General features: G+C 51.8%; 1 protein-coding gene across 6 annotated transcripts in view; it reads left to right on the top strand.

Annotated features, from left to right (window-relative positions):
- rreb1a (ras responsive element binding protein 1a) overlaps window positions 1–10,361 on the top strand; it is a 70,633-nt gene that overhangs the window by 53,454 nt on the left and 6,818 nt on the right. For 5 of the 6 annotated variants that reach the window (XM_046044471.1, XM_046044461.1, XM_046044485.1 and 2 more), the window contains 10 exons: window positions 907–1,096; window positions 1,183–1,494; window positions 1,598–2,069; window positions 2,162–3,863; window positions 3,963–4,195; window positions 4,286–4,480; window positions 5,968–6,129; window positions 6,492–6,641; window positions 7,119–7,246; window positions 9,429–10,143. In XM_046044471.1, coding sequence (XP_045900427.1) covers window positions 907–1,096; window positions 1,183–1,494; window positions 1,598–2,069; window positions 2,162–3,863; window positions 3,963–4,195; window positions 4,286–4,480; window positions 5,968–6,129; window positions 6,492–6,641; window positions 7,119–7,246; window positions 9,429–10,143 — 4,259 coding nt within the window. The remainder of the gene's footprint in view (window positions 1–906; window positions 1,097–1,182; window positions 1,495–1,597; window positions 2,070–2,161; window positions 3,864–3,962; window positions 4,196–4,285; window positions 4,481–5,967; window positions 6,130–6,491; window positions 6,642–7,118; window positions 7,247–9,428; window positions 10,144–10,361) is intronic. The other variant, XM_046044498.1, reaches the window with a different exon arrangement.

Here is a 10,361-nt window from a genome sequence, read left to right as displayed (position 1 = left end):
GGAGGAGAGACGAGGGAGGAGAGGGAGGGAGGAGAGAGGGGAGAGGAGGAGAGGGAGGGAGGAAAGGGGGGAGGACGGAGGAGGAGAGGGATGAAGGAGAGGAGGGAGGAGAGAAGGAGAGGGATGGAGGAGAGGAGGGAGGGGGAGAGAGAAGAGGAGGAGAGGGAGGAGGAGAGGAGGGAGCAGAGGGAGAGGAGGGAGGAGAGGGAGAGGAGAGGGAGGGAGGAGCGCTGGGATGAGCCAAATTATTTATTCACAAAGTCTCATTGAGAACAAATCAGCTGCTGCTCGTCTCTGCTGCCGGCTACGTTAGCCGCTAACAGCACAGCCGAGTTGCATTGTGGGTAATGTAGTCTGCAGGTGTGCTGATAAATCTAATCTGTGGACTGAGGACTCTTTCAGAAGCAAATGTTTTCACTGGAAAGCAAATAAAAGTTGGGGACGAACTGGACAAAACAAGTCAAGTAAACTACGAACCGTTTTTTGGCTCCGGCTTCCCAAAATGTAGTTTTTTAAAATAAATTTTGAGTTTAGGACAAAACAAGACCGTTGAAGTTCGTGCGTCCCTGCAGGTGAAAAGGAAAACCTGACGTCCAACTAGATGTTGCAGGTTAACTGGTTGGCGAGCGATACTGATGGACACACGCACACATTGGTGATTAGAGTGTGTGACAGCGAGCAGCTGTCCTCTCAGCTCAGTGTCTCTGTACACGTGACGACCCTCCTGACATGTTCCAACCAAATCTAAACCGTCAAACGGCCTTTTGAAGAACCTCTCGAGGTTTAACCTTAAAGTGATGAAACATGCAGGAGCACAGAGTAATGGCGCCACCTGCTGGGATCATTTTGTTTGCCGGTCACTCGGCGTCGGTGTTTACTGACGGCTCCCCTCGCTGTGTCTCCCAGGTGTGATCTCTGCTGCCTGTCTTTCCGAACCCACCGTGGTTTGTTGCGTCACAACGCCGGGGTTCATAAGCTGCTCCCTCAGGACCCCAGCGGCCGGCCCTTCATCCAGAACAACCCCTCCATCCCCACCGGCTTCAACGACCTGGCCTTCATAGACTTCTCCTGCAAGAAGTTCGCTCACATCGCGCAGGTACCAACGCACGCCGCTGTGAACGCCACTCGGACAGAAATCACCCTCCTGGGTCAGTATTTAATCACCTCTGTGCTTCCTTCCAGGTTTGGTGCGAGACAAACCTTCGTCGCTGCATCAGTAAGTTCCATCGGTTCGTCTGCGATTGCTGCGACAAGGCGTTTCCCCTTCGCTCCGCCCTGGACCTCCATAAATCCATCTCCCACTCCGACAAACCCGCCACCGCTGACACGCAGGACACGCAGGACACGCAGGACACGCAGCACACGGAGGACGAAGCAGCGGGTGGAGACGCAGAAAACGGCGTCGAGAACGGCGGTCAGGATGTTGAGAAAGAAGCCCCGCCCTCAGAGCAGGCCGGCTTCTTGGAGTCGCTGGGCCTTCTGCACGTCTCCAAGGTGAGCTTCGGAAGTAAATCTTTATCACAGAAAGTCAAATTAAGAAGTTTAAAGAAAAGACAAACGCAGCCCCGTAACGGCCCTCTGATGTTTTTCTCCTCAGGTAAAGTCTGGTCCCACAGACGATGAGATCCATCAGGCCCACCTGGACAGCATCAAGGTGATCCACGTGGAGCCGCCGTCCTCCAGCCTTCCCCAGGAGCCGGCCTCAGCTTACCTGTCCGGAGGTCTGGGGCTGACTTTGGGGCTGGGCGTAGGCGGTCTGGCGGCCCTCAGCATCCCGCTGATGGAGGCCTCGGGCTCCGCCTCAGCCCTGCAGGGCCTCTCCCAGACAGACGCCCTGAGCCTGCTCTCCCTGCAGCCCTTCCAGACCGGCTTCCTCCTGCAGCCTGACGGGAGCGCCGCAACAGGCAGCGCGGGCTCGTCGGGGGTCAAACCCGGAGAGGCAGGGGGAGCCGGGATCATGGAGCTGGCGGACATCCAGCAGATCCTCAAAGTGGCGTCTGCAGCGCCGAATCAGATGGCCCTGACCCTCCCCGCTCTGGCCAAAGCTCCAGGATTTGCTGGAGGTCAAGGTGTGTGGCGGCTCGAGCTGCACGCTCTCGTCTTTGTGTTTTAGATTTAGGATCCAAAAGAGACTCACTGACTCTGTTTCTTCCTCCTCCAGGTCAGAAGGCGATGCCTCCGTTGAAGCCCAAACCTCCCATCACCCCTCGCTCCAGCCTCACGGCGACGACTCCTCCCCCCCTCCAGAGCTCCCAGCAGGCCTCACTGGGCTGCATCAGCCCCAGCCTGCCGCCTCCCAACCCGACTCTCTTCAAAACGCCCTCCTCATCCTCCTCATCCTCCTCTTCATCTGGGAACGGAGGGCAGTTGGACGCAGAGTGTATGAGTGACGCTCACACGCCTTTATCTGATTCGCCGCCAGCTGCTAACACCGCAGGACACGAGGAGGCGGGGCTTAGCGGGAGAAAGCCAGGAGCCAAAGGGGGAAACAACGCCGGCTCGGCTAAAGGCTTGTTCCCGTGCCGATTCTGCGACCAGGTGTTTGCCTTCTCCGGCGTCCTGCAGGCTCACATGCGCTTCCACCTCGGCATCCTTCCCCACCAGTGCAACATCTGCGACTACGTGGCTCCCGACAAAGCCACGCTGATCCGACACCTGCGGACGCACAGCGGCGAGCGCCCGTACGTCTGCCGGGTCTGCCACTATCCTTTCACTGTCAAGGCCAACTGCGAGCGCCACCTCAGGAAGAAGCACGCCAAGACCTCGAGGAAGGACATCGAGAAGAACATCAAGTACGTCACCTCCACCACTACAGCCAACATGGCGGCGGCGATCACTGCCGGACCCACCACCACCACCCAGGACATGGAGACGGGCTGCACCGGAGCTGAGACGACCTGCCGGTTTTGCGGCGAGGACTTGAAGACGTACCGGGCGCTGCAGATCCACCTGCGCACACACAACGGCTGCCAGAGGAAGCCGTTCGAGTGCCGCCGCTGCGGCGCCGCCTTCCTGGCCAAACGCAACTGCATTCACCACCTGCTGAAGCAGCACCCCGAGGTGCAGGAGAGGGAGATCGAAGAGCACATCGCCACACTGCTGCCTGCCGCCGTTCCCGTCGCTACCGCCGCCTCTGGCCGAGCTGCTGCCGTGAGTCAGATGGCGCTGAACGGGATGAGTCCGCCTCCGATTCAGGCGGTGAAGGTGGAGGAGCTGGCGATTTATCCTACAGAACTGGACCAGCCGCTGGACTTCTCCGCCAAGAGTCGTGGCTCGGGCAGCCACGCGGGTTCTCCTGGGGTCAAACTGGAGAGCGTGTCCCCCACCTTCGACTGCTCCGTCCTGGACCAGCCCATCGATCTGTCCATCCCCAGCAAGAGGCAGAGGAGGGAGGTGAGCGCCGGACAGATGAAGGAGATCAAGACGGAGCAGAGCGGCAGCAGCATAGTGGAGCAGCAGCACGCTCTGTCCAAGGAGGACAAGGCGGGCAACACCCTGCCTCCCCTGCACCCTCACCCCCAGCTCGGCTGCTACCAGCTCCCCCCTGGATCCACCCCGCCCCCCGCGCCCCTCCCCAGCCTCAACAACTCCACACGAGCCCAGCGCCTCAAACCCCTGCTCCCCAAACCGGCCTCCTCGGCCTCCTCCCCTCCCTCCGCCGCCCTCAAGGAGCTCCCTCCTCTGGCCTCCATCGCTCAGATCATCCACTCGGTCTCCGGAGCTCCGGACCTGCTGAAGAGAGAGGCCGTCGCCTTGGAGGGCAAAACCAGGGCAGCGGTCGCCGCCTGTCAGGCCGATCCTGCTGCAGGACCCTCCGCTGTCCCGGAGACGCAGAGCGAGGACACGTCTGAGGGATCCTCCAGGTGAGCTTCATTCAAAACGGTCATTAAGATAACCTGCTGCTTCTGGTGATTCCCCGCTGAAATGTGTTTTTTAATTCACAGTTTTGTACTTTTCAACAGTTACAGAAAGATAATCAAAGTTAAAACATATCAAACAATAAAACACAGGAAGCGTTCCAGGAAGAAACCCGCTGCGCTGACGGTGAAGGAGAAGAGCGTTGTTAGCGGCGGCGGCATCGACCTGGAGTCCAGCGGGGAGTTCGCCAGCGTGGAGAAGATGCTGGCCACCACCGACGCCAACAAGTTCAGCACCTACCTGCAGACCGGCGCTGCGGACCTGGGAGGAAAGAGAGGTAGGAGGGAGGAGGGGACACGTTAAAGATGACCGAGCTGAGGAACAGGTGACTCACTGAGACTTCATTCAAACCTCTCGCTGTCAACAGATGTCGACAGAGCGGGAGGAGCGGAGGAGCGGGAGGGAGGAGTGAAGGAGGAGGCCAAGCCGGCGCCGGTGGCGCCGCAGTCCAAAGGAAAGAAGAACGCCTACTCCAACTCTGTCCAGAAGATGACCTGCCCCTTCTGCCCCCGAGTGTTCCCCTGGGCCAGCTCCCTGCAGAGACACATGCTGACCCACACCGGTAACATTTACTCAGTACTGCACTTGCGTACAGTTTTGGAGTACTTGTACCTCACTTAATTCTTTTATCTGACAGCTATAGATGCAAGTTACTAAGGGTGTGACGAGATATCGCGCCACGAGGTCCCGCGAGATTAAATTGTGACGATATTTCTCATCGGGTAAAAAGCTGCGAGACTCGCGCTATTTTTCTCACTCAGTGAAATACAAATAAACTCCGCCCAGGTGATTGACACTGGCGTACGCTGTGATTGGAATCAGCTGAACCCGCTCGGCAGGTAGACTTCTCATTAAATGAGGACGTTGGTAATGTTACGACTTTTCTCTGGACCTGTCAGAAAACACAGATCTGTGGGGGAGATTCTGAACGTGCAGAAAGTTTTGAACATGAGCAGAAAAGCTGCTGAAACACAGGAGCTGTTAAAGTCCAGGAGTTTCTAACTGAATTAAAATTAAATAATTTATAATTGAGGTGAAAAGGAGCCACAGTCAGATTTAAAGAGGTTACTTCCTCAAACAAAGACACAAAGAGGAGGGAAGACTGAATCATGAAAGTTGATCTACAGACCTGCATTTTATCGTCACCTGCCACCTGAATTTTGTGTTTCTCTTCATATATATATAAAAAAAAAAATATTCATCAGAATGCAGAAAATAAAGTGTTTAATACTCAATTTTCATTTAATTCAGCACTAAAGTCTTAAAATCTTGTCTCGTCACCCCCCCCACTAGTTACCTTCCAGAATAAAGCTGATAAAATACAAAACCCTCTGCGACAAAGCAGGTTTGTTCCACCAAAGAGACGGGTTCAGGTTTTATTTTATTTGTCCCTGTAGGCTAATATGTCTCAGCAGTGAACAAGTCATCCTCACATTCGGAAACAAACACTAAACAAATTACAGTAAACAGTAGATAAAACATAATAAAAGTACTCAAGGTTGCAGTAAAATACATAAATCAATGTAAATCAATCTCTTTGGGACCAAAAACTTTCGTTTAGACGTGAGAGGCTGAAATTCCCTGTTCAAAAGGCGGCGTCATCAATTTACAGTTATCTGTCGACTCAGCAGGTTAACAGTTTGGTTCAGGGAGTTTCTGTTTCTCACGTTTCCAAACCACCCAAATGTGAAAAAAGTTTCCTCAAACAAAACAAACGCTGGTGCCACGGCTGCACGCTGCTGTTCAAAGCTCAGTGTTGAGTGCCGAGATATTTGTAAGATTGTGCGCACACAAAGTCCAGAATATGGATATAAATGTGTCAATCACGGCCCCTCAGACTCATCTGGTGACCCCATGGAGGGGCCCGACCCCTAGGTTGAGAACCGCAGGACTAAGCGGAGTGTATTTGAAGAAGTAAAACTGGACATTTTACTCTTACTGCTGATGATAAAGTACATTTAGCTGATAGTACTCTTTGTCAGTCCGGATGTGTTCTGTTACAAATAAAGTAAAACGTCTCCTCATCTGACTCCTTTTGTGTTTCTTCAGGCCAGAAGCCTTTCCCCTGTCCCAAGTGCGACGCCTTCTTCTCCACCAAATCTAACTGTGAGCGCCACCTGCTGAGGAAACACGGCGTGACGCACCGAACGCTGCGGCGCAACGGCGCCCTCGCCAAGAAGGACGGAGATGAAGGATCGATCGAGAGCGCAGGTCAGAAATAAAAACTGGAGCTTTGAACAGATTAAATTTCATGGTTATTTATTTAGAATTTGATTCATTTTAAAATCGTGCTTCCGCTGTTTTGTTTCCTGCAGCTTCTTCTACTTCTTTTGCCGTCTTTTTGTATGACAATAAATAAAGTTCTTTTGAATATTATTATCTGTCGGCCGTTTCCAAGCCTTTTGATACGAAGCGGTGGTTATTTTCCCTTCTCAGACTGCTTCCTTAGCAGAAAGAGGTGAACCTGAGCAGCACACTGAGCTGCAACGATCATTGTTGATCCCGGAGCAGACTTGTTTCTCACCTGGAGACTGTTGATGTGTGTGTTGGTCACTGTGTCGACTGTGTTACAGAGAGTCAGTCGGAGACGGAGCAGGTCGCACCGGAAGCGCAGGATCCCGGCACTTCCACAGACTCGGGCTCCGCCCCCACGTCAGAGAGTCCCGCCCCCTCCGACCAGCAAGAGGCGACAACACCGTGCCCCACCCGCAATTCAAGCCACGGTTAGTCATCAGAAAGAAGTAGAGCTGAACCTCCTGATCGATTGACTGATGAGTGAAATCACAACGCAGTAATGCAGAAACTTTTCTGATCATCAGTTGTTGCCTGCTGGTCGCAGCTGGGAACGCTCGCTGCTTTTCTTTGCTTTACGTGAATAAACATATTTGGGGTTTGAGCGGTTGGTCAGACCAAACAACACACGTGAGGACGCTGCCTTTTGCTTTTGGAAACTTTGATCAGCATTGTTTTGTCAACTTTGTGTAAATTTACACGTTCTGTTGTTTCAATTAGTCTGAGGTCGTTGGTTTCAAATATGTTGTTCGAACCGTAGCCTTTTCTTGTTACTCCCATCTCGCTCCCTCGCGTTTCCTCCTGTGTTCACGCTGCACACAATCTAACAAAGACCTTTAGGGTCTAAACAAAAGCTGAGTAGCTATTTTGCAGCTGATGACTCCGACTCGTGTCCGTTTGTGCTGCAGGATCCAGTCCAGCCGCCAGCGGTGCAGAGCAGCAGGAGACTGAAACCACGGAGCAGCCGGACCAGCAGGGGGCGCCAGAGACCAGAGCAGCGCGGGGAAAACAGCCTCCACAGAGCAACAGCTCCAAGGTAACGCTACCTGTGTGCTGACACACGTTTAGACGCACTGCAGTGACCTGACGACTGTCACTATTCAGGCGTGTCCCCTTCAGTGTTGGGCTTTAGTTCTGTTTTATTATTATTACTCCTTAGAAAGGTATTAACATTACTTTACTTATTACTGGGTAAAAAGGTAATTAGTTACGTTACTATATTACTTTCACTAAAATGAATCCAGTTCCCTGGAACAATAATGAACTCACACAGCAGCCTGTCAGACCAGATGATGCTGTGCAGTAAAAGGCTCTGGATATGCAGGATTTAACAAAATAAAAAACGTTTACAAATCGTTTCCTCAGCGCCGCTCTCTCCTGACGAGTGCATCATCTCTGGCGGCGGCAGCCGGAGTTTCACGTCGCTGTGCTGCTTCAGCAGATGCTTCAATAAATCAGATGTAGAAGTGTTGACGGTTTAAAGCTGGTCGCACGTGTTCTTTGCGTCTTAGACTGTGACACAATAACGGCAGTAGCTACTTACAGCTAGAAGAACGCCTCTCTCCCTCGTTCTCCGTTCTTCCTTTTAGCTTTTTGGCTAACAGCTGACTTGAACAACATAAGGTGGGCTTGGCAGTGGAGCAGTGGATGAGACTCGGGTTCGAATCCACACTGTGACACGTCCACCAGTGTGTCCCTGAGCAGGACACTGAACCCCTCATTGCTGCAGAGGCGTGAGACCTCTCACATATATAGCAGCCGTAAGTCGCTTTGGATAAAAGCGTCAGCTAAATGAATAAACGTAAAATGTTAAAACTGTAATAAGGTCCGGCTTCCTGACTGGAACAGCTCCTGACCTCGTGTCTTTCCTGGTTTAACTGTATAAGCGACACAGGGTGTTGATTCCTGTTCTGGAAACAGACTTCCAGAGGACACACAGTGTTAGTTTGTCTACACCAGGGGTATTCAATTAGATTTCAAAGAGGTCTAGTTAGAGAAAATTTCCTGAAGCAAAGGTCCAGAACATCAAAACGACTAACCTGCGTTATCATTCAGTACTATAACCTATAGTTGTATCAACACATGTTTTTAGTCAACAACGGACTGTCAAATCAAATAATATTTCAGTCAGTTTTCACATCAAACTGGAAGGATAATAAATAATAACTATTCAAATAATAAATTCTAAATTTAAGTAAACTAAAGCGCCTAGTTTTTAGAAAAAATGTAATAAAAAGTGTAGCTTGAAGTGATGAAGTGTAGTCTTAACCAATTTTATAATAAACACACAAATGAACAGCTGTAATGCCTCCTCTTCTCTTTCATTTCCTCTTACAGAGCTACCACTTTCCTACTTTCTGTTGTTCAGTGAGAAACGTGAGCTCCAGCTAGCATATTGGAGATCTATGAGATATTCTGGGTTTGAACTGCCCGTGGGAGGAATGTACATGTAAAAATCTGTACATTCTTGATTAAAAGTCATGTGAAATCTCTTTTATCTTTCGTCTCCTCAATTTGGGTGTGTTTCCAAAACGTCTCTGGTGAATCTCGCGGACTCGACTCGCAAGCATCGGTATGCACAGATTTGATTGGCTGAGCAGCGTCACATGAGGCGATTGGTCTGTGAGTTTCCTGGTCCTCTAAACCAGTACAGTAAATGCTAGAAAAGCTGCGCGGGTTAAAATAGAAACGCTCCGTCACGAGGTAGTAAGTCTCAATAATAAATGTGCTGTAGGTCGGCGGTCCGGAGAGGACGGCGGCTGGGTCCGGATCCGGACCGCGGTCCGCCTATTAGTGACCTCTGGTCTACACTTTCCCTGTCTGCGGTCTTTCTTATCTCACACATCCAAGAAATCATCTTCGTTCAGGAGAACTCTTAGCTGGAAAACCGGGTTCTTCTAACCCCCCTCCTCCAAGTTTAAGAGATTACTGGAGAAAACCAACTGGAAAACGGTTGCTAAAGTGCATAAAAATGTTCTTCTTGAAGTTTGGGTTCATCTCTGTTATCTGTTGGAACAAAAAGAACCGGTTCCTTAAGAACATCTTTAGGCTGTTAATGGACTTTGAACTCCAACGCAGTGTGCGTGACATCATCCCTGACAGCGGATACTGCACTGTAAGGGCTTTTAGTTTGAAATTCAGCGGGAAACCTTGATGGGAGAATCTGCACAGTGGGATTTTAATAGATCCAGCGCTGATTTCTCCTTCCTGTCTTCCAGGCGGACAGCGCAGACGATGACGACTGCCACAGCAACAAAAGTCTGGACCTGAACTTCGGCAAAAAGCTAATCGACTTCAAGCTCTCCACGTCTTCAGGCCCCGCTCAGGAAGAACAGTCCTCCCAACCTGCCTCCTCCTCATCCTCGTCATCCTCGTCATCCTCCTCATCCTCCTCATCCTCCTCATCCTCTACCTCTGCTCCCCAAGTAGCAACAGAAAGCCAAGAGAAGGAGAAAAGCGGCGCCTCCTCCTCTTCCAGCAGCCCCGCGGTGAAGCAGCAGCCGGAGTACAAACACGTGTGCCGTGTGTGTAAGAAGAGCTTCCGCTACGCCACCACCCTCGCTCGCCACGAGAGGGCGCACCTCTCCGAGGAGACGCCGGCTTCAGCGGAGGAGAACCCGCCGGTGAAAGAGGAGGCGACGGAGAGCAACAATGCCAAACTGACAGAGGAAGAGCAGAAGAAGGAGGTGGAGATGGAGGAGGAGGAAGGAGGAGCGAGGGGAGGTGAGAGCGAGGGAGGAGACAGCGGGGAGTCGGAGGAGGAGGAGAAGGAGAAGGACGAGAGGAGTGACGAGGAGGCGTCCGAACCAAAGAGTTCAGAGGGAGGAGAGGCGACAGGAAGACGAGTAGACAAGAGGAAGAAGATCTGCAACGTCTGCGGCAAAAGATTCTGGTCTCTGCAGGACCTGACCCGCCACATGAGGTCACACACGGGTATGACACGCACACACGACACACGAGACACACACTCACACACGAGAGACACAAACACACGACACACACACACGAGAGACACACACACACACACACACGACACACACACACGAGAGACACACACACACACACACACGACACACACACACGAGAGACACACACGGTCAAGGTGTTGAATAATGGAGGTAGATCTAAATGACAAACAGGTAGATGGAGAG

The sequence above is a fragment of the Micropterus dolomieu genome, linkage group LG01, assembly GCF_021292245.1.
Source record: "Micropterus dolomieu isolate WLL.071019.BEF.003 ecotype Adirondacks linkage group LG01, ASM2129224v1, whole genome shotgun sequence".
Taxonomy (NCBI): Eukaryota; Metazoa; Chordata; class Actinopteri; order Centrarchiformes; family Centrarchidae; genus Micropterus; species Micropterus dolomieu.
This window is presented reverse-complemented; position numbering and strand designations above follow the sequence as displayed.